The 23,568-nt window shown below is 47.0% G+C and overlaps 1 protein-coding gene across 2 annotated transcripts in view; it reads right to left on the minus strand.

Moving 5' to 3' along the window:
• BTBD19 (BTB domain containing 19) overlaps positions 1 to 23,568 on the minus strand; it is a 78,481-nt gene that overhangs the window by 23,323 nt on the left and 31,590 nt on the right. For both annotated transcript variants that reach the window (XM_053313672.1, XM_053313671.1), the window contains one exon: positions 3,430 to 3,489. In XM_053313672.1, coding sequence (XP_053169647.1) covers positions 3,430 to 3,489 — 60 coding nt within the window. The remainder of the gene's footprint in view (positions 1 to 3,429; positions 3,490 to 23,568) is intronic.

Consider the following 23,568-nt stretch of genomic DNA (forward strand, 5'->3'; position numbering starts at 1 on the left):
ACCTGTCAGCAAAACAGTTGAAATAGTTGGTGCTGTTCACCAAAGAAGTCTCTCAAAAGTCAACACTTCATATTTTTAAAAATGCATAAAATTTACATATGCTAATTAGTATATTTACATGCTTTGATAAAAACAAAATAATTTGAGAATAAATACAGCTCACACACCCCTTTCCCCACAGAATTCAAACATTGGCCTTCCTTTGACTGGCTCACAGAATAGAATCCTATGGGACAAATGGTGCATTTTCTTTTCATTTCCAAGGGGGAGGGGAAACCACCACAGAACCCTTTCCACACAGTTCAAACACCAGTTAACACCACTCTGGATCACAGAATCCCACTGGGCAAATGGTGCATTTTACTTTTATTGGGTGGAGGGGAATGGAAGCCTTCTCCACAGTTCAACACGAGCCTCCCCTCCACTGTGGTACTGTGGTGCATATAGGGGGAAACATCAGTTTTCTAACCTGGACGTTTTTCACACAGGGCTTTTAAAGCCCTTTAGCACACATCTCCTCTGGAATGAAGGTTGTGCATGCATATATTGGGTAGATTTACCCTGAAGTCTCTGCGAGCTATGGGAGAGCACTTCACACACCATTTGGGTTTTTCACAGAGTGCAGCATGATTTATATCCGGGATTTAAAAAAAAATAAATCAACTTTTTGTGTTGGTTTTTTGGGATAATATTGAGTTCACAGTAAAGCCTCACAGAAAACTCGTTGTAAAGCCTGCTGTGTGGAGAACGTCCTAGAGGGAGCTTGCTGGCAGAACACTGCAGCTGTAGTGCAGCACAGACACAGGACACAGTCAGAAGAAGTCATCCCTCCTTGGGGCCACTGGCCAATCACAGTGAGTCACTGAGAAAACAGGGAGGCAGCGCAGGCTGCTGCAAAAAACACTTGGCTGGGGAAATGGGATGGGGATTGCCAGCACAGCGGCAGCATACAAATGAGCTCCTCCTGCTGTCGCACAGCAGAATGTTACACATGAGTAACAATGGAAACAATGCGCCTACTCATGAATAACAGCCACTGAATGATTTGAGCCACTCCGTGCTTGCAGCAGGATTGTTGGAACTCCGGAAATCTCCTCCAGCACAGAAATAGGAGCAGGGGGTTAAAATAGTTGCAGATCTGGGGTGAAAGTCCACATCTGGGAACCCTACTCAGCAGAGACGACTTTGTTTGAGTGCTCTTCATCCCTGAACTATGTAGCAATTTGAAAAGAGCCACTGGAGCCACCCGGGATATATACTCCCGGGTGACTCTTCCATGAACTGTCATCCAGTGAATAAATATGGCATTGCACTCAGCCTGTATTTGGGAGGAGATTTGGAATGTTGCTGTCTGGCAGGGAAATCCAGCATTAGATGCTCAGAGCTTCGAGGGCCTGGGGCCACAGCATCTTCTTGGCAGCTATGATGGTGTTAAAGCAGGCCTGCTCCACTTTGGCCCCCCCAGCTGTTTTTGGACTACAACTCCCATAATCCCTAGCCATAGCAGCCAATAGCCGGGAATTATGGGAGTTGTAGGCCAACATCTGCAGGAGGGCCGAAGTTGAGCAGGCCTGTGTTAAAGCATGAGTTTTGGGAGGGACCAAGAAGAAGTTAAGGGCATCCCAATTCTTGCCTAGCTGGAGAAGAGTGTGGCTGCAAACTAAGAGAGCTCTGTTTTTACTTTGAATGAAATACAAAGTGTGTTTGAAAGACAAAGCGGCTGTTCTCACTGTGGTGTTTTTTGGTTAATCCATTCATTGACCCAGGCCAGTTTTTGAATGGTGTTCTAGTTACTTTTATTCCAGACCCGGAGTAGATGCAGGGCTAACAAACAGCCAGCAGCAGGAGCACTGAAGACTGCATGCAGAAGGTTCCTATCTTGGAGGTGCATCTCCAAGATAGGACTGAGAGAGACTCCTGCCTGCAACCTTGGAGAAGCTGCTGCCAGTCTGTGTAGACCAGGCATTCCCAAACTGCGGCCCTCCAGATGTTGCTGAACTACAACTTCCAGCATACCCAGCCACAAAAAATTGTGTCTAGGGATGCTGGGAGTTGTAGTTCAGCAACATCTGGAGGGCCGCAGTTTGGGGATGCCTGGTGTAGACAATACTGAGCTTGACGGACCAATGGTCTGACTCAGTATAAGGCAGCTGCCTATGTTCCTATTCAACTGTTAATGTTCCTGATTCAACTGCAATGTCTTGTCCTTGCATACCACAACCCTTTCCTTTGGATTCTACACTCAGGAACAGCCAAGGTCAGGCTAGGGCAGAGAAGCCCAGGCTTGGCTGCCTGTGGGAACCTGTGGGAGCAGGCGCGGAACCTGACCACTGGCGGCACATGTGTGGCCACCATGGTGGCCCCACTGACCCCTCCCCCTGCACCTGACATCAGGTGCGGGAGGCGGGGTCTGGCTCCTGAACAGAGCCTTGAGGAAAAGCCTTGCATTGTGGAATTTCTGGGGGCTGGGATGATGCGTCCAGGCCCTTGGTGACTGTCTGGGCATGCGATCAGCATGCCCCAAAAGTACTCATCAGCAATCGTCTGCGGGGAAGATAAGTTTAAGCAGTCTTCCCCTCCACCTGCCCAGTAGCCCTGCCCTAGGAGCTAGTAACTCCTAGCCCTACAAGGGGAATCAGTACTGGGAAGGAAAAAAGCTCTGTTTATTCCTCATTTCCAGTAATGTAGGAAGAAAGCATTTCATAAATTAAAATCTACGGTTAAAGCTTTTTATGTGGGTAAATGATTGCAGGTGGAGGTGAGCACTGCAATAGCAATAGTAGCTGTGTACAAAACCTGGTGGTACAATTTTTTCTGTATCTCCATCTACCTCTCTCAGCATCCATATTCTATTAGGGTTCTCAAACCTGGGTCCCCAGATGTTGTTGGATTACAACTCCCATCATCCCCAGCCACAATGGCCAGAGGATGATGGATGAAGGATGAAGGATGTAAGATGGTGGTAATTGTAGTCCAATGGCCAAAGGGTGAAGAATTATGGGAGATGTAGTTTAACATCTGGGGACCCAAGTTTGAGAACTCCTGTAGTATGAAGTCCCCCACTTGTACAGTTGCTGTAAAAAATATGGGGTTTTACAGCAACCCTCCCTACCTCCCTACCCCACCCCACCCCACCCCACCCCACCTCCCTACCCCACCCCACCCCACCCCACCCCACCCCACCCCACCTCCCTACCCCACCTCACCCCAGTGCAAATAACCCCATATCTTTCATGCACCCATGTCTAGGATGCATGTCTTTGGAGCAAGCCTAACAAGAAGGAGAAAGGGAATCAGCAGGAAGTTATAGAGTTGGAAGCGTTTGACTGGGTCATACATTGGATGCCCTAGGAAAAGATCTCCTGTTCCTACCTTTAAATTAATCAAGGGCTCTAGGACCGGTAGAGGGCATGGAAGAATACAACTCACCTGCAAGGCCTCACAGACTTGCTCCACACTCAGTGTGTCTTTGATAAATTCAACACATAGCTGAAAAAGAAGAGATTGAAAATGAGACTATAAGAGGCAGATTTCTAAAGACACTTCTAGCACTGGCAGCTACTAGGAGAGGAAAGCTGGTCTTGTGGTAGCAAGCACAAATTGCCGTTTTGCAAAGCAGGGTCTACCCAGGTTCGCATTGCAATGGTAGACTACATGTGAGCACTGTAAGATATTCCTCTTAGGGGATGGGGCCGCTCTGGGAAGAACACTGGCTTGCTTGCATGCTGAAGGTTCCAAGTTCCCTCCATGGTATAGGGTTGTGCATGGAACCAGGTTTGGCAGTTCAGTTCAAATTTGAAATGAACCACTGATCCGCGAGCCAGTTCGGTTGCACTGGCCAGTGATCTGTTCCGTTCGGTCGAACCAGATTGACCCAGTTCAACGACTATGCTTTTAAAGGGGAATCCTTTACAAGCAAAGGGGAATCAGGCCTTTAAAAGGGTTCTAAGGGCAGCCGGGGCGTTGGTGGTGGTGGCAAGAGGTCACCTTACCGGCTGCAGCGGAACCTCGGAACCCCACTGGCACTTCCCTCCAGCAGTGCAAGCTGGTGCCGGTCTGCGGTGCTGTGGGGGAGCACTGGTGGGGTTTAGAGGTGCCACCGCTGCCACAGCCAGTAAGATGCCCTCTTGCTGTCCCCCCCCCGGCTGCCCTTAGAACCCTTTTAAAGGCTGGGTTCCCCTTTGCTTATAAAGGGGAATCCTCATTGGTTTCCCCTTTACAAACATAGCCCTTGAACTGGGTCGAACCGGGTCAAACTGGCACGTATTGGAATGGGCCTGGTCCGGTTCAAACTCGGACTGGTCGCCTTTTCTGAGGCCAATCCAGTTTGAGTTTGAACTGGGCCTGTTTGATCCGAGCCAGTTCTGTACACCCCCTACCCTGGCATCTCCAGATAGGGCTGAGAGAGACTTTTGCCTGTAACCTTGGAGAAGCGGTTGCCGGTCTGTGTAGACAATACTGAGCTAGAGGGACCCATGGTTTGACTCGATAGAAGGCAGCTTTTTATGCTCTCTGTTCCTAACCTAGCACCTTCCTCTACTCATACTCAGATCTGTAGTATTTTCAGACCTACCATCTCTCCAATTTCAAATAGAAAACTCAAATTCCTGCTTTGAAATCTAATCTCTGAACTTTGCTTCTGTTTTGGTTTGACCTTGATGGAGGTTTTCTAAACAATGCCATTGCCAACTTAGGACTGTTTCACATATTATTGCATAGTGAACTGATCAACACAGCAGTCTCCTTAGGTTCACATCCACACCCCAGCTGCCTTCTCCAGATGCTGTGCATGAATACTGATAATATCTGCCAAATCTGACTGCCCCCCTACCGCCCCGGTCTTCTTTAGCCTCCGATGTGAAAAAGCAAAGGCTAGCAACAGTTTTTCTTACCATGACCTGCCATATTTTTTAATGGCAGAGTGTGTCATTTACTAGGCAGAGTTGCAGGCTGTTCATGGTAAGTGGAGCTGTAGGGGATAGGAGATATTAAGAGACCTCTTGGTTTCCAAGAAAAACCAGCAGGCATTCTGCTCTGGTGATTGCAGGGAAGCAATGTTATGCCATATTTGTGCTTTCTGATTTCTTTGTATTTGCATCATTCGAGAGGCTCGCAGTGGTGTAGTCACAAATTCAGAAGTGCAGGCACTGTCTCTATGACAGCCCCCCATAGCCACCCCCACCCCAGCCACACCCCATAGCTATGCCCACCCCAATGGCCACACTCCTTATTTAGACAGAAGCAATAACTGGGGGGCAGGGGTGGGTTCTGTTACAAGGATAGTTTCTTAATCCAGCAAAGTTTGAACCTCATGTGGTTATTCACCCAGAGGAGCAGTCTGGATTGCCAGCCAGGAGTACCAACCACAAAGGGTCGAAGGTGCTCCTTGTACCAAGACAGGAAGAATCACAATCAACTGTAGGCCAATATTCAATTATGTAACAAACTGTTGGAATACTGAGAGCAGCATATTATTTCCATTTAGAAAACAAAGGGCTTTGTGTCCCTGCTGAGACCCAGGAAGGCGGGGAGGGGAAGTAACAGGACTATATATCCCATCCCGTCCCAGCAGCACTGCACCAGGGCTCCACAGTTCAGTTCTCGCAGCTCTGCTGTGGAGCCCAAGCAGCAGCCTGGAGCAAGTGGCAGTAGGGATAGCAGCAGGAGAGAGGACAGGCCCTCAGCTCTTGCCTGTGGGCTTCCCATGGGCCACTGTGTGAAGCAGGATGCTGGACTAGATGGACCTTTTCTTCCAGGACCCTGGACTAGCAGGGCTTTTTCTTATGTTCTGGGTAGCTCCCACTCCTGCAGTTTCTAGGACTATCGAAGATTCTGCAAGTGCCATAAAAGATTGTTTTGTTTGTTATTTCTCTGCGTAAACCACCCTGAGCCATTTTTGGAAGGGTGATATAGAAATCGAATAAATAATAATAATAAAGAAAGGTCCAGATGAAGGCTACTAAGCAAGTGATGAAGAAGGGTAATGATTCAACCATCACCAGCAGCGTTCCCTCTAACAGGGATTCCCAGATGTTGTGGACTACAACTCCCAGAATCCCCAGCTGCAATGGCTTTTGCTTGGGGATTATGGGAGTTGTCGTTCACAACATCTGGGCATCCCTGTTAGAGGGAACACTGATCACCAGTATGCAAAAATCAAACACCACAACTATAAATAATGGGCAGAGATTGCTGGACCGGGAAAAAAAACAGTCAAGGCCTTTAAACTGCATCAACAAAGCTGACAAGAGAGGAACATGTGAAGGTTGGGCAGGCAGTGGAGCGGCATCATCTGTGTGACAAAAGGGGAAAAGGTCACCCTGTCTATGACAGTCATTCAGCCCAACTTGAATAGAGATTTACAAGTGCTAATTGATTGAATCACACATTACACTTGGCAAAAAGTCATTTCTCTTTTCTGACCCAGATGCATCCTACTCAGTCTCACCCACACACCTACATCAGAGCTGAATGTCAGTATGAGTGGAAAAGGATTCCAGTCTACATAACAAAAGGGCAAGCATATTTTGTTTTCTAAAGAAAAAAAACTAGTTACAGTCATAATCCTCTCTAAAAAATAAGTTAGCATTCTTTAATAAGGTAGACATTCGTGATTATTTATTCATCACAAATAAATCAATAAATAAATCCATCTTATTTATTTATTATTTCTCTGTGTAAACTGCCCTGAGCCATATTTGGAAGAAATCTAGAAATCGAATAAATAATAATAATAATTATTCAATATTACAAACATGAAACCTTAGTCGATTTAAAGATTCTGGCTGATATCTAGACTAATGAAGTGATGGTGTAGGTAATGTTATGTGCATGCTTCAGGAGAAAGGCGATTTTCATTAGACTTCCTTTTCCACTGAAGCTGACTGTGACTCCTGAAAATATGTCCTTGAGGGCTGTGCTATCCTCAGGGACATATTTTCAGGAGTTACAGTCAACTTTAGATGGAAGAGGAGATTGGTGAAAATGTCCCTTCGCTGGAAGCACATGCTCACCATCACTTCACCAATACTTGTTAATTTGGATGTCCACCTCTGAGATATAAAATTCAGACTAAAATTAAGGTGGGAAATCAGTTAGGAACATTTTCTTTCTATGGTGGTGGTGGTAGTTGTGGTGATTTAGAAGGGAGGAGCTCCTCCCATGGCCTGCCCTCAGCAACAATTCTGTTGAATGACCCGGCAGTGGGGAAATTCCCTCCATGTACCATGTTCCTCACGTGGTGCATTGTAGGATCCTGAAAGACTAGCTGGATTTTCCCTCCCCACTTGCCACTCAGAGAGTGCATATATGCCATTCATGTGGGTGCACAGCACAGCCCAAGAGCAGCAATGGTTGTGTGGAGGAAGGTAGGAAGGCTCCTGCCTTCCCCCCAGCCCTCCCTAGCCCCAGCAATTTTGGTCATGTGAACAACCTCATGACTTTTTATTTTTAACTTGATTTACACCACTGCCTATGTCAATAGTGGCAGGAGGTACAAGGTGAAGCCTCCTGGTGGGTGCCATCTTAAATACCCGTACCTGTCCCAAGGTGCGATATTATCCCAGGGCAGTGTAGGTTAAAAGGAAGGGAGGGAGGAAGGAAGGCCACCACCATGAAATAATGGCAGTTGCTACACTGGTGGCTATCTTGTTTTCATGGCAGCCATCATACTGCTCTGTAACAACATGCATATCAAGGAAGTTATGGATATTCAAGATGATGCCCACCAGGAGGTGGCTGTGCCTTGCAGCTTCTCCTGCTGCCAGTGCTAACACAGATGCTGAAAATCAACTTAAGGATTCCATACCCATTAATTCCCCATCCCATCCATTTTGGAACAAATGGAATTTGAACTAAACAGGCCACATCCGTTTGGGTTCTATTTGTTCAGGAAAATAAATGCACACCATTACAAGACCCTCTTGAATTGCCACTGACTAGCTAGAAAATTCTAGAATTGAGCCCTAGATAGATGGCTGGGAGTCATGTATATGGGAGACAAATGAACAATGGGCAACACTTTTAGGACATCTGTACAGAGGGTTTGGGTGTTTTTTTTGCTGTGGCAGCAGTTGCAATGCTAGGAGCATAAGGAGTCATAATTGTGTGTGAGAGAGCAATGTGTGCCTATGATGTTAGAGCAGCGCAGGCAGTGGATGGATTCTGGGTCAGTTATTCTTTTTTGGCCATTTTTGGACTATCATTGAAATGTGTGTTCCGTGTTGGGAGGGACAGATTCTCTTTTACTGTGTGCTTCTGCAGTGTTTTTCAAGGCAGGGTTGCAAAATTGTGCACTCTGCTTGTTCCAGCCATAGGGAATAATGGGGAAGTCAAACACCCCATTGTTCCCCATCGGTAACTCCAAGGGGCACCAAAGTGGGTTGGGTGGTACAACATGATGGATGCTACCTACCATTTATCCCACAAAAGAAATGGGCAAACGGGCAATTTTAAACCTTTCCCCATAGGATCCTATAGAGGTTTGGGGGAAAGGTTAAAAATTTGTCAAAAATCAGCCATTTCTTTTGTGAGCTGAGAGTAGGTCGCACCCATCATGTCCTTACCTCCCAATCCACTTTGGTGTCCCTAGGAGCGACCCATGGAAAACAACTGAGTGTTTTGAGTTCCCCATTGTTCCCTAAGACTGAAACACTCAAAACAGACCTGAAATGTTTCAAGTGTTTTGATGAAATGTTTTGAGCATTTTGCATTTCATTTTGAGCTCAAAACTAAATACAACATCTGTTAAAACTTTTGTGCACACCTCTACTTTCCCCATTCCATCACTTCTTCTTTGCTTCCCCCCCTCCCGCCCCATTCCTCTTGCTCCTTCCTATTGATCTGAATGAAGACAGAAGACAGATTGTGAATTCACAGAGATCAACATCAAGGACCAAATTTAATTATTAGGAGCCTCTTTTCTGCTGGATACTACCCAAAGAGACAATATATTGCTTTTCTGAATTGCAAGGCTTTTTAAACTGCTTCTTCTTCTTTTTAAAAGTTATTGTTAAAGATAGTGGAAAATGTCAATGAATTACTGATTTATAAAGAGAAAGAAAACAGGTGGTAGTCCATATGGGAGAAAGAAATGTAACCATTCACATCTCTAATGCTGCAATTAAAATAATGTTGTATTGGTGGTGATGAGTGGGAGGTACTATTGCTTCCCATGCTTCTAGTTTCGCTCTAAAGCAATTAACTGGAACCTTGCAATTATTAATTGGAAAGATGCCTTTCTACAGAAAGGGTAGCTCATTCCATTCAGTAGCACTGTGTATTTGCTTATTAGTGGCTTGCCTGAGGTCAGCTTAAATGGGTGCTTCCATTCCCACTTTTGTAAAGCTCTTGAACCAGAACCCGTGGCAGTCGGATGTTGGCACATAACTCCCTACACTACCCAGAAGAACAACTTCTAGTGTAAAGGGCTGAGGATAATAATGAACTAGACATGTTTCAGGAAGGCCCAGAATTTGGAGCCAAATAAGCCATAGTGCTAATAATGTCCCTTAGGTTTATTGTTGCTAGTAACAGGAAGGACTAATAAAAAGGTGGGCAAATTGAATGGATAAGGTTTTCAGACAGATTTGTCCTAAAAAGACAGAGCACAGTTCATGGCAAATGAGAATTTCTAGTATTGATACTAGAAGAATCTATATTATTAATTCTCCAAGATGGGTCATGCGTGGAGACATGGTAGAAAGGAGGCAACTGGCTGACAGAGTTTGCAAGCAGAAGCACCTGATTGGGCAGTGGGGATTCCATATGCAGATAGGGAGGAGAAGCCTGTGAGAGCAGAAGCACCATGGTGATTGGGCAGTGGGGATTCCCTATGCAGATGAGGAGGAGCCTGTGATGGTTATGGTCAGTTGGAATGCATGAAGGGAGGGGGAAGAGAGACAGAAGGAAGGGCAAGGGATGGGCCTGAGCCTGTCAGCAGCCTGAGGGAAATGAGTGGCCATGGCAGCATTAGCAGCAAGGAAGAGCCCAGTGAACCACTGCTGCTGTTTGGGGCTACCGAGGCCATTGTCAGAGGGAGGCAGGCAGGCAAGGGACTAGCCCTGTCAGTGGCCTGAGGGGAATGAGTGGCCATGGTGGTGGCAGCAACAAGGAACGGCCCGGTCAACCACTGTTGCTGCTCCTGGAGGGAGGAGCAGGAGTGGGGTTCAGGTGAGGGTGGAGAGGTCTCTGGGGATAGAGGGCTGTAGCTTGGCCAATAGGCGGCAGCAGTGCTGCAGCCACAAACAAGAAGGATGAGGGGGATGGAAGCAATGGGATGGAGGAGGAGCAGGAGTGCAGCTCAGGTGAGGGTGAGGAGATCTCAGAGGTGAGGGGAGCAATCAAGTACTAATGTGCAGATGCTCTAGAGCGTGCAAGAGTTCCAGCATTGAAACAGAGAGAATTAATGGCGGCGGCCAGGATGCAGAGGTGCAGGGCTGGCAGGCAAAGCCCCTCCAGCCAGAAGAGGTGGGTGGACGACGGGCGAAGCCCTACCCACCATGAAGAGCAGGCAGTGGCGGCAAGGAGGTGGGCAGACAGCGGGCAAAGCCCTACCAGCCGGTAGGAGGAGGTGGGAAGTGGCGGCAGGATAGCCTGGCCCTGGCCCACCCAATGGGGAGAGCTGTGGCGGGAGAGAGCTGCGGGCGGGGAGAGAGAGAGAGAGAGAGCTGCGGGGGAGAGAGAGCAAGTGAGCTGCGGGGGGAGAGAGAGCGAGTGAGCTGCGGGGGGAGGGAGGGCGAGCGAGCTGCGGGGGGAGGGAGAGCGAGCGAGCTGTGGGGGGAAAGCGAGCGAGCGAGTGAGCTGCGGGGGGAAGAACAAGTGAGCGAGCTGTGGGGGGAGAGTGAGTGAGCTGCGGGGGGAGCGAGCAAGTGTGCTGCAAGAGGAGTGAGCGCGCTGTGGGGAGAGCGAGCGCGCTGCAGGGGGATGCCACAGGCTCAATGCACAACTCGCTCCCCCCCTGCAGCAAGCGAGCAAGAGCGCTGCGGCAGGGATGCCACAGGCTCAGTGAACAACTGCACAGATGCTCTGTGCGGGGTCAGCTAGTGTATATTAAAAATCTGAATGATTTAGATGAAAAGGTTTTTGAAAGATGAGTAAGATGATGAGAATAATATGGGTTTATTCCTGAGTGGTTGGGAAACACACACATGCAAAAATAAAATCTTTCTTCTGTTTCATTTTCCTGCACACCGTTACCAATGTAAGTAAATTGCCAGGGACCAGACTGAAAGCTGAATGCTTCCTTGCAGAATCATGATGAGAAGACAAGACCTGGAAGAAGGTCCCCCATGTGAAGAAAGGGTTACAGGAGCACCAGCTCATTTCTGGAGCAAAGTACCACCTTGCACTCCCTCACTTCACAGATCATGCTGTTTCTACAGGATTTCACTTAACCTTCTACTCCTACTTGCACTTTCTGATTTCAGAGCTATAATTAGTTTCCTCCTAATGATTAGAATGTCAGCAGATTGGGAACAAATAAGTGCAGTGGGATGTGGTGGATCAGGGACGCCCCACCACCACCACCACCACAGCAGATGAACACAGCCCCTCATTATAATTACCGCTAAGCATGACACATTATAGCCAGGGCGTGTGGGATCTTCTTCCTTTCAGAGATAGTCCTGTTAGTTGTGACATGGAATAAGCCAAAATTAGCCATTGTTGAATCACACTGCTTCTTATTCACCATGCAGTGCAAATGGAAAGAGATGATGGTTCTTCCGACAAACTCTCCTTGATGACTTGTCAGCCCACTCACTGCTGCTCCAGCTAGGGGAGAGGAGAGGACGGGCATGTGGAACGAAATGGGTGTCTCTTACAACAAAAATTGCAGAAGCAACTAGGATGGAATGCTGAATAGATTAAAACCACAACCCAATTTGACTTTTAGAAACAAGGGAAATGGGTGGGATTTTAGCGTTGGCACACACACATTGTATAAACATGGATTTCGGGTCAAACTACACATTACAGTTGGACATATGTAAGAAAATGCCAGCAGCTGTGAAGCAGTGTCATGAAGGATCAATTTGCTCAGCAAGAACAGTGGAGCAGAGGGAGGAAGAAGTCTGTTGGATATTTAGTGGCCGGCAGTATTATTATTTTTTACCATTTTAATCCTGCCCTTCCTCCAATGTGCTTAGGGCAGTGGTTATCCCCCTCATTTTATCTCAAAACAACCCTGAAAAGTAGTCAGGGGGGCGGTCACCTCAAGCAGCAAATTATTGGGGCCTCAGCAGGGTAGCAAGATGCCTCTTGCTGCTGCCCACCACTGCTGCTAGAAAATAAGAGAAGGGGTGCAGCATTTGGATGTACATTTGCAAAGATGTCTTGGGTCACCACTGGAAGCAGGTCAGGCTGAGAGAGAGAGTGACTCAGCAAAGGTCACCCCATGAGCTTTTCAGTTAAATGGGGATTTGAACCTGGGTCTCCCTAGACCTAGCCCAAAACTCTTACAAAGACACTTACACTGTCTTTGGGGGAAGGTAGGGAAACAGGTAGGGGAATATGACAGGGGAATATGAAAGTCATTGAGATCCAGTGGAAAAAGTTTTGGGCTTGTATCCAGGAGATCTGGTTCCAAATCCCATCTCAGTTATTAACTCATGAAGCAGACTTGGACAAGTCCCTCTCTTTCTGCCTCAACAGCAGTATCTTCAAATGAGAGTAACAGTGATTTACAGGTAGTGGCAACAAGGACAAAGAATGTATAGATAACACATTCTGCATAGTCGAAACAGATCACAAGAAGAAACAAGTTGTTCCGGTAAGAATTAATCTGCCTACTTTCCTTTCACTATAATCTTCATTGATAATTACCATCCTCACAAGTTAGCCCACTTGCACCTCAAATATTCATGCATCCGCTATCTTGAATCAGGGTGGATGACATAATTACAAACTATGTCGTTGAGCCGTCCCTACACCTGTAGCAAATTTGGTTCAAATCAGTTAGGTTCACAAGATAGCCCACTTGCACTTCAAATGTTCATGTATCAGCCTTCTTGAATCAGCGTGGATGGCATCATTACAATCTACGCCATTGTGGCATCCCTACATGTCACTACAGCTATAGCAAATTTGGTTCAAATTGGTTAGGCAGTTCACAAATTAGTCCACTGCACCTCAAAAGTTCATGCGTCTGCCATCTTGAATTGGGGTGGATGACATCATAACAAACTATGCCATTGAGGTGTCCCTATGTGTCCCTACAGCTGTAGTACATTTGGTTCATATCTGTCCAGGCATTGTGAAGTTGATAGGGATGGACACAGACGCACACACACTGGTGGGTGATCTCATAAGCTTACTTTCCTTAAGGAAAGCAGGCTAAAAATACTGTTATGCAGGGCACGTTTGTTCTGCTACAAAAATGATCCCTCCACATACAGGACTTCTGAGTAAGGCATGTCTGGTTTTTGTCTTAAGGAGGTTTCTTTGCAGTGGTGCATTGAGAGTTCCTGCTGTGAGGTCACAGCCAGGACTCTGAATTCTCATGTCACTTATTCCAGAGCAACACTAGCTCTGTGAGTCTGATCTTTCAGTAATTAGAGAAGGATAACACAATAAGAACATAGAGGACCTTCTAGACACAAAAATGAAAACTGCTCTCTGGTTCTATGCTAAAGAACACACTTTATTTTGACTTTAGCTGTGTATTCACATCCTCGCCCATCATCTCAACGGTGACTGAAGTTTCCAGATGCACCTGATCCTCACGAGCAATTTCAGCCTGAGATCTCAGCAATCCTCACACGACCCCACTAAAACGGAACAGAGAGGCATGCTGCAGTTGGGTGATGTGTGGTAGCATGGAACGATCTAGTGACTTTAATCACTTCCTCTTCAGATCACAAGATTATATTTAGAATTATCTTTTTTTTAAAGTTAAACTCACACATGGAACGGGGTGGGGGGAGATACTGATGGTAAACATGTTGCCTTCAAGAGAACAGTGAAGTGGAAACCAATCATTCACCTCTCATCTTTCCCCCCACAACTACAAGAGCTACTAGAAGTTGGAGAATTGTGATCTTTGATAGACCTCATGATGACTAGCAGACGCCTGAAATCTGAGGGAGCACATTTGTGCAGGGCCAATCACGGGGGAGCCAGGAGGGCCATTTGGTTTGGGCCAATTGTCCCCTTTGCTAAGCAGGGTCTGCCTTGGTTTGCATTTGAATGGGAGACTACATGTCACTGCAAGATATTCCCTGTAGGGGATGGGTCCACTCTGGGAAAAGTATTTGCATTATTGCATGTAGAAGGTTCTAAGTTCCTTTCCTGGCATCTCCAAGATAGGGCTGAGAGAAACACCTGCCTGCAACCTTGGAAAAGCCACTGCCAGTCTGTGTAGACATTACTGAGCTAGATGGACCAATGGTCTGACTCGTAGAAGGCAGCTTCCTATGTTCCTAGGAACATAGGAAAACATAGGAAACATAGGAAACTGCCATATACTGAGTCAGACCATTAGTCTATCTAGCTCAGTACTGTCTAAAAGACTGGCAGAGGCTTCTCCAAGGTTGCAGGCAGGAATCTCTCTCAGCCCTATCTTGGAGAAGCCAGGGAGGGAACTTGAAACCACCTGCTCTTCCCAGAGCGGCTCCATCCCCTGAGGGGGATATCTTGGAGTGCTCACACATCAAGTCTCCCATTCATATGCAACCAGGGCAGACCCTGCTTAGCTATGGGGACAAGTCATGCTTGCTACCACAAGACCAGCTCTCCTCTCCAGACCAGCTCTCCTCTCCAAGACCAGCTCTCCTCTCCTAAGCTTAAAAGGACAGCCTTGCCCACCATTTAGATACATTATTAATTTATTAAGTATTATTATTGTTGTTGTTGTTATTTTGCAACTTGTTTTTATGTGTCGTTTAACATTTTTTATTATAGCTAGGGTCTTCAAAAGCTGGAAGTGGCAGGTCTCTCTAAAACTGCATTTGTGGGAACAACACATACTGAGAAACTGGGTAACTCCCCATATTCTTCCACCCAGTCAGGGGAGTAACTATAATAGGGCAAGGGGAGACAGTTGTCTGGGGGCCCATTGCCTTGGGGCCCATTGCCTTGGGGGGGGGCAGAGGCAAGTCACATGACTGACTCCCACAGCTGCACACCTGCCTGGGCTTCCTTCAGTTGTATTCATCCTCATATAATTTTTACTCTTCTTTTTGTTACCACTATTCAGCCTCATTTAAAATTTCTTTACTTCATGAGCTGAGCTTCAGTGAGAGCAGGGTGGGGGGAGCATTATAAAATCTTCTCTCTGGGCCCCACTCCAACCTTGCTACGCCCCTGCCAGTCTCATTGACATTCCACTTGAATTGCAACAGTTCCTTCTTCAGTGCTGCTACTGCCCACAGTACTGCCATTCTAGCATTCCCAGGTGCCCTCACCCGCTAGGCCAGGGGGACAGGGCATCCAGAAAATGCCACTCCAGTTGCAGGTGAAGGTGCTGCTGCTGCTGCTGGCTGCTACGTTTGTCATAGCCTAATGGGGGATGGCGAGTGATCCTCCTTTAGCATTGCCATTCATAGCTGGAGTGCCAAGCAGTACCATTTGGTGACAACAGAGCAGCTTGCTTGATCAGATGGACTTCTTCCAGAGGCTCTTCCACCAGGTGCCTCTAGAAAAAGCCGTCTGTGATGGGGAAGGTCTTAGAAATATGAAGCAATTCTTTCAGCTGAGAATTTACACCCTCACTGAAGGTATGGGCACTGGCTGGGCAAACCTCAAGAGTTGACCCTGGGCCCTCTGATAGGCATGGGTCCCCACCAGTGCTCATGTTGGCCAACCCCTGATGCCAGCCTGCAGGGGGAAACTAAACTTCAATAACATAACTAGCCTGGCAGTGTAATTTTACAGAACCAGGGAACAAAGACCTCACAGGACTACCAACTGGGGGCCTAACTCCATTTTATAAATGCAAGCATGTAATGCAAAGCTCCAGTGGCTATTTTTTTAAAAAAACGAAGCAGGGGGATCAGCTTTGGGAGAGGATGATGCTGTATTTCCACTCTAAATTCTCCACCCTGGGGGATTCCAGATGTACTATGCATATATACTGGTGGATTTTATTGGGATTTGTCAGGCAAAGCCAGGGCAGAGATGTGCAAAATCAGTCAGGGCTGCCCAAGACAGAGCTGTTCCTCCTCTTTGTTAAGTTTAACGTCCAGCCAGCTGGAAGGAAGTTAGTCATCTACCTTTTTCTTAATCAAAATTAACTGCACATTCTGAAGGCATCGAGGGCAAAGGTCTACAAAACAGGAAGCTTTCGTGTTGCCATAGCAGCCTTACACAAATAAACTGCTTTCAGGACAGAGAAGTGAGGGGCACAGGAAGGCTGCCACAACCACATCTATGGCACCACCTTGCTTGGTGAGCAAAGCAAGTCCACATTTGTAGAGACCTTCTAAAGAACTGGCCTATCACACTGGTCTGCACAGCCTGAGCCTGCAGCTGGCTCATCATCATGCCTGGCCCTCTTCGGCCTTGTTCCAAATGGTATGATTGCATTTCCCACTGAGGACTAATCTTGACACCTGACTCTAATGCCAAGAACTTAATATTATACCTGGGCTATCATGCTCAGAACAGGACAAAAAGACAGAGGCCAGATAAATCATTTCTGGGCTGTGAGGGCAGAGTGCAAGGCAGACAACATCTTCAAGAGCTGGAACCTCAGCTTGGGGGAAGCTGGGAGGCAATACATCAGAATATTAACTCCTGCCAGGCCAAAAACTAGAGGAAGAAGCAAGACCCTGGATGACACAGAGTGGCTGAATACTACCCCAAACTGTGCAGCATGCCAAAGGGACGCATCTTCCTCTCTCTTTGATGGCGCTCAGCACAGAGTGGTGCTTCAGGAAAAAACCGTGTATGGAATGGAAGGATGCTTCCCGCCAGGTTGCACAGCAACCTGATCGAACATGTCCTTCCCCTAACCATGTTCTACCTGGATCATTGCTAACAGCTGGATATAACCAGGGACAGACCTCTCCCTCCCCTCTAACTACTACTGCTTGGTAGGGGAGGGCCCTGCTCCTCCTAGGCCTAGCAACAGCAGCAGCAGCATGTACTGACTACAGAAGCTGCTGCCAGCCTAAGAAGAAGCGATCTGTGCCAGACTGAAAAAGAAGTCCCAAGAAAGCCATGGCTGCCGCAGCTTCCCCATCTTGCTGAAAGTCGGCCCAGTCTGATGGCAACTTTGTGACATGTGAAACTACCTAAAAGACTAGCTTTAGGCTTGCAGAGATTGGGGATAGGAAGGCAGTGCCTCACCCTTCCTCTTTCTCTGCAATGTCCAAGATGCAGAGGCTGCCATGGTAGCAAAGGAAATTGCAGGAGGCACAGCACCCAAAATAGAATCAGTACAGTCTGGAGAAAATAGGCATTACTCAAGACTTCGTTGCAACTTGAAAATAGCTGTCCTTAGCAGATAAGCAGCTTCCAGTGGAAGATGCTCAGGAGGCTGGCACCAAAGCAGATTTTCTCTCTCTCTCTCTCTCTCTCTCTCTCTCTCTCTCTCTCTCTCTCACACACACACACACACACACACACACTTATAGACCTCTTTCCTACATTCTTTCACAGTGTTGCAGTACACCAGAAACTGCTTTGTGATGATAAAGCCATTTCTTATATCTGTTTAGGCTCAGGAATTTGCAGACACAGATCCAGGGTGCACCTGACATGTTGCCATTGGTTTACTAGCAAACATTAATTTATTCCCGAGTCTGCCATTTTAAACTTACCATTGCATAGTACTCATGATCAGCTTTAAAGAGGCAGACAGCCCAAAAGCAAATGGATCAGGTCAGTTTAAGACAATCCTATGAGTGACATGGTCTGGGTAGCTTGATGCTACTGTCACAATGAAGGTGACAATTATTATGTTTTGGTTTAAAATTTGTTTTGTTATGTTCAGATTTTTTAATGAATTTTTAATAAAGTTTGGGCATCATCAGGAAAAATATTTATAAAAATAATAAAGTGAACTGTTTAGAACAACACTTGATATTTAAGCAGTTCCAAGAGAGAGAGAAACATCCATTCAAGACTCAGGAAATGATGGAGGGCAGCTTCTAAATCACAGCCTAAAAAGTAGCATCTGTACCCATTTTGTGAAGGCACAAGTGAAGATGCTGGTTGTTTCCTGACTCCACCAATATCTGGCTCCCAGGACTCAGTCATATCACCAGCTATCCCAGCTCCCTACTTTTAAGGAAAACTAGGAAACAAGTTTGGCTAGCTTGTGATGGAATCTGGCTTATAGAAACACCCAATGCTATCTTTATGATAGAATCTAACACACAATTAAAATACATAAGGAGCTATAGCTTACGTGCACTAACTCGTGTTTTCTGTAGCACCTTTATCATTTCCCAGTGAAAAAATCTTCTGCCTTGATAGAAGCATCTGCTTGCTATACAGCTGCCAAGCCACACCCTCCATTTGGCCTCCAGTCCATTATTTCTCCCCACCCATAGCAAGTAGATTGGGCATAGTAATAATGAGAAACTGGGAAGGGGCCTGAAGGCATAAATAAACAAATAAACTAAATTTTGAAAGCTGCACCCACACCCTCTGGTGTTAGGATAACTGATGGGGAAACAGTGTGGGAAATCAGCTCCAGCAGTTGTGTAGTATTCTATCTAGTAGTCCTTTATGTTTTGTCGATTAGAAGTTTGTCCCAGTAGGGATCCTGTAGAGAGTGGAGTGGGGGTGGGCGTCTCAGAAAAAAAGGGAGGGAAAGGAGAAGGAGAAAACGGAGTTGTTTCTGGAACAAAGTTTTAGTTAAACAAACGTAAGATTGCTTTGTCTTTTCAAGGGAAGCAGCTATAAAACAAGCTCCCTATCTACTTCTAGCTGCATTTGCTAAATCAGAATAAGATGTCCTGGGAAACAAGTCAGCCTCCAAGATTGGTGCTGAAAATTTTCTATGGAAAATAGGACCGTCTGCACCCAAGGGCTTATTTTTCTGTATTTAGAGCCTTTGGAGTTTAGTGCAATGCATTCACACTTTTAAGTCACCTCCTCATTCACAAGGACCAGATGCTCTGTTGCAGGGATTCTCAATGTTGGGTCCCCAGATGTTATTGGACTTCAACTCCCATAATCCTCAACCAAAGGACATTGGGGCTGGGGATTATGGGAGTTGAAGTCCAATAACATCTGGGGACCCAACGTTGAGAATCCCTGCGGGTCTATTCCATATGTGCAAATTAGGATCATGGGGTCAGAAGCCTTGAACAGACCCAGCAATAGAAATAATGGCATGTAGGGAAGATGTGCCTTAACAAAGGAGGAAGGACAAGAAACTGTGACAGAATCAGGCTTCTTCACACCAGAGATGCACCTAGGTAATTTTTGAGCCTTGACCTAAAGGCCTTTTGAGTGTCCCCCCCACACCCCGTGCTGCAAGTTAAGCATCATGCCCTTATACACACATACACACACCCCATGACGCATGCAGTATTTTTAACATGTTGGGTCTTGCGGGCACAAGCAGCAACTGAACTCACAAGAATGTAAGAATATAAAACAGGTATATTTATGCAAATATGCATTATCAGAAACATTTCAACACACAACTTAACATATTCCCATCTCACATATTTCTTTCCCTACTCCCCACTCTGTCTCTAAAGCAGAAGTCACACTTGGCTCCTGGAACAGGTCACAATCACACTTGGCTGCCTGGTGCAGTGCGGGCTGGTGGCGCGTCGCAGCAACCCTAACACCCAGGACAGACTAAAGATGATTTGGGGGGGCCTCAGGGTGTGTGGAGGCTCTGGATTTCAGCCTGGATGTTCGGGGGTAAGAGTGCCTATGCTTCATAGACAAAGGGAGGGTCGATATGCAGGCTAGAGAAAAAATGAGCATGAGGTCTTAAAGCACCAAGTTAGCCTGTTGCTCATACAAGAGATAGGAGGAGGTGTCCTGGGAGTTATTCACACATGGCTTTATGCCACGGGGTATATGAAGGGCAAATCTACTTCGCACCAGATTCGAGGCAGTTTAATTCGGATAATTAGATGGACCATTGACATAGCCGTCAGCTCCTCCCTGCATTCCCTGCACTCTTTCTCCTGTGTGTGTTCCCACTCATTGAACTGGGTTTTCTCTCCAACCAATCACATCCCAGAGAAGGAGGAGGCGGGAGACTCCCCCCCCCAATTCTTTTGTTAGTTTGACAGCCATATTTACACAAGATTGAGTTGCAGAGTTGTGGAAATATGGCTTGGGCACCAGCCAAGTCCTTCTGGGCCGGTGTGTGGTGTGTGGCAGCAACTGCGGGACTTGGGGCTTGTCCAGGGCAAGGGGTCTGGGGTGGGCAGGGAGGAGATGCCCGCCAGCTGAGATGTCTCACCTAGGCTGTCCCTCGAGGCTCCCTGGATATGTGGGGTAGGGACAGGGGGAGGGTTGCCATCTGGCACCTTCTGTCTTTGGCGATGCCTGTCAAGCTAAGTGGGGCTTGTCGTGGGGTGCAGCAAAGGCACCTGCTGGGAGGAGGAGGGCAGGTGGGCCAGTGTCTCTTTGGAGAGATTGGAACTCAGGCTTGGGTCCGCTATGGGAGGGAGGGAGGGAGGGAGGGGGTGCAGCCGGAGGAGGAGCCCCTGCCTGCAGCTACTGCCGGCAGAGCCCTGCTACCCTGGCCTCTCTTTACAACCCTTTCACTCCCATGTGCTTCCTGGACTGTGGTCTAAAGGCACATCTAAGGCAGCAGCCTTGCTAGCTAAGCAGGTCTAGGTCTGGTCAGTGTCTTCCACACATTCCACGCCCAAGATTCTTGGAAGGAAGGTGAGAGCCAGATACCATAAACAGACTCTGTGCTGTACCCTGGACTAGGCTTCCCCATTGTCCCTCAACAGCTTTCTTTGGATTTTGTTTTGGACTTGAAACTCCACAGAAACAAAGTGGATGACCGTGAGGAGGAGACAGAGCAGAGAAAAAGCACTTGGATCCAGCCTAGCATGTAGTTCTGTCTTGGAGGACCTCCCCCCCCCCGGCATCCCGTGTGCCATGCTGCAAATTAATATGTGGCTTCCAAACTGGGGCACGTTATGGGGGGATATGCTGTTCCCAGTCATATCTGCTGCTCTCCCACTACCATACACAAAGAGTAGCTTGGGACAGGCAGGCAAGCAGGGGCAGAGGAAGCAGAGGCGGGTTCTTCTTCAAAGGCCCCTGGTTTGCACATTGCACTTTCAGGCATCCACCTAAACAAGCGTGTGAAAGGTGCGAATGCAGCAAATACGTGTTTACAAGCATATGTGTCAAAAGGGTACATTCATTCCGGAGCTGAGCCTGGCTGCCTCGAGACCGCCACATGTTGCATGCAAGAATGCAGAGTGCTTTTTCCTCTGTGATGGACAAAGTGGGGTCTTTGGTCTCTCCCCCAAAGAGCGGAGCTTGTGCGTTCCGGATGTATATGGAGCACAAGTCTCCCTTCTGCATGTTACCCAGTAGGCACAGACAGAGCTGTTGCTGCTAATTTGCAACTCTGGGTGAGAGTCCTAGTTGCCAGTGTGGTCGTTTTCTTGGCTTCATGCTCCTCAATGCAGTTGGCTCTTGTATTCAGTAGAGGGGGCATACACAAAGGGTGGCTTGAGATAGGCAGGCTGAGGGTGGGGGGCTGAGGCCCGGTCAAAGAGGAAGATCCTGCGGCAGGAGGCAGCAGTGGCTGGGTGAGCAAAGGAGGCTGATAATCTTCTAAGCTGCCACCACCTCCAACACTGCTGGTGCTTGCTGTAGCCAGAGCCGGCACCCCCAAACACCCCCCCTCCCTCCTGGGAATGTGACACTCAAGCCCTGGCCATTCACTTTCTTCTTCTCCCAGCTGAACTCCCTTCCCACTTTCAATGCAGAGGGAGAGAACTAATAACCGCTGCCGCTGCTGCCGCCACCGCAGCCACCCCTACCTAAACCAGAAAGCTTTCAACAGCCCCTACCAAAAGCGTAACAGAAGCCTCAGGTGTTGTTTTTCCCCTCCCAAAAGCCACTGGAAATAGAGGATTTTTTAAAGCCAGACATAATTTGGGCTAAGCCAGAATGCGCAGCCATGATTCGGGGGGAAATAGAGTCCTGTCTGTACTGATCCCTGGTAGCCCACAGGGTGTTCGGGGTAAATGCAGCTAATATGTGGACGGGCACACTCCATTTAGGAGGAGACTCGAACTAAAGGCCATGTCTGTAAAGCCTCCTGGGAGTGTTGATAGGTCGCAAGGTGCAGCAGGAGCCAATGAGTGCAGAGGAGGTGGAAACAGTAGGTAGCTATGAGACAGCAAATCCAGCAGTTCTTTAGCCAAGATCAGAATGTGATACAGTAGCAAGGAAGACAATATCTTGCCTCCAGGTTTCTAGTTCAAGATTGAGCTCACAAACAATAGCATGACATGTTTGTATGACAACAACTCAACTCCATATACATTATATGGAGGGGGAAATTGTGATACTGTACTACCTAAAGTCCTGCCTAGAGTACTGCTGGAGTAATTAGGATAATCTCTTTTGATTCTCTGGCATTTCTGTGTATCCTTCCATGTATTCTTCAGTTTCTGCTATATTTTTCTTGGGTCTTCTAAAAAACACTGAGGGTGCATCTGCACCAACATTCTTGTTCCACTTCATTTCATTTTGTTAGCTGCCAACAAGAGCTGGAGAACTGGCTGCAGTGCTTAACCAGAACCAAGACAGGTGCTATATGTATTGGGGGTGCTTGTGGTGTGACAGATGCAAAAGGAGACTGTTTTAAAGTGGTACTAAAGAGGGAATTTTAGCAGGTGCAGCTTTTCTGATAGTCAATAAGCTGTGTGGGCCAACAGTCCTTCTGGAGCAACAGAGGTCCCTCTCCGTTTATTGGAGAAACCACTAGCTATAAAATTAGCAATTTCATATATGAGCAGTGTGTTTCCGTTTCAGTTGACTGGTTGATCCTTTTTCAAGAAGGCCCTAATCAAAATGCCGGCTCGTGGGCTGCAGTGCAGTCCTAACATAAGGAATGAGATAATAAGGAATGAGATAATAGATAATAATGATTAAATAAAGTATGGATATGGACAAGGAATGTCCAAGAAATGCATTCAACTGTATGAATTGTTTGGAAGGGGGACAAATAGCACAATAACATAAGGAGTCTTTGGCAGAGATGCAAGGAAAAAAAGGATTGTCACAGATAATTTAGACATGTGGCCCAGTCAACAACATAAAGTTCAATTCATAAGTCTGGAACAAATAATTCAGAGCATTACTATTTGATGCATAAAACAAATCAGGGAAACAAAATTGGCTCTGATCATGGTTCCATGTGGATTATATGCAAAGCACAACTTTGCAAAGCAATATGGCAACTGAGCTCCAGGGCACAACCTGTCACAGAAATGGTGAAAAGTGTGCCCTAAGCTTTATGACACTAAGCGCATTTATTTATCATCATCATCAACAACAACAACAAAAGTCTTTAAAGGGAGTGCTGGGTCCATAGATATAATCAAGATGCTGGTTTACTAGGAAAGACGTTTAAAGCTGTTGAGCTAAGTGCAGGGGTGAAGGTGGTCATAG

The sequence above is a fragment of the Hemicordylus capensis genome, chromosome 4 (assembly GCF_027244095.1).
Source record: "Hemicordylus capensis ecotype Gifberg chromosome 4, rHemCap1.1.pri, whole genome shotgun sequence".
Taxonomy (NCBI): Eukaryota; Metazoa; Chordata; class Lepidosauria; order Squamata; family Cordylidae; genus Hemicordylus; species Hemicordylus capensis.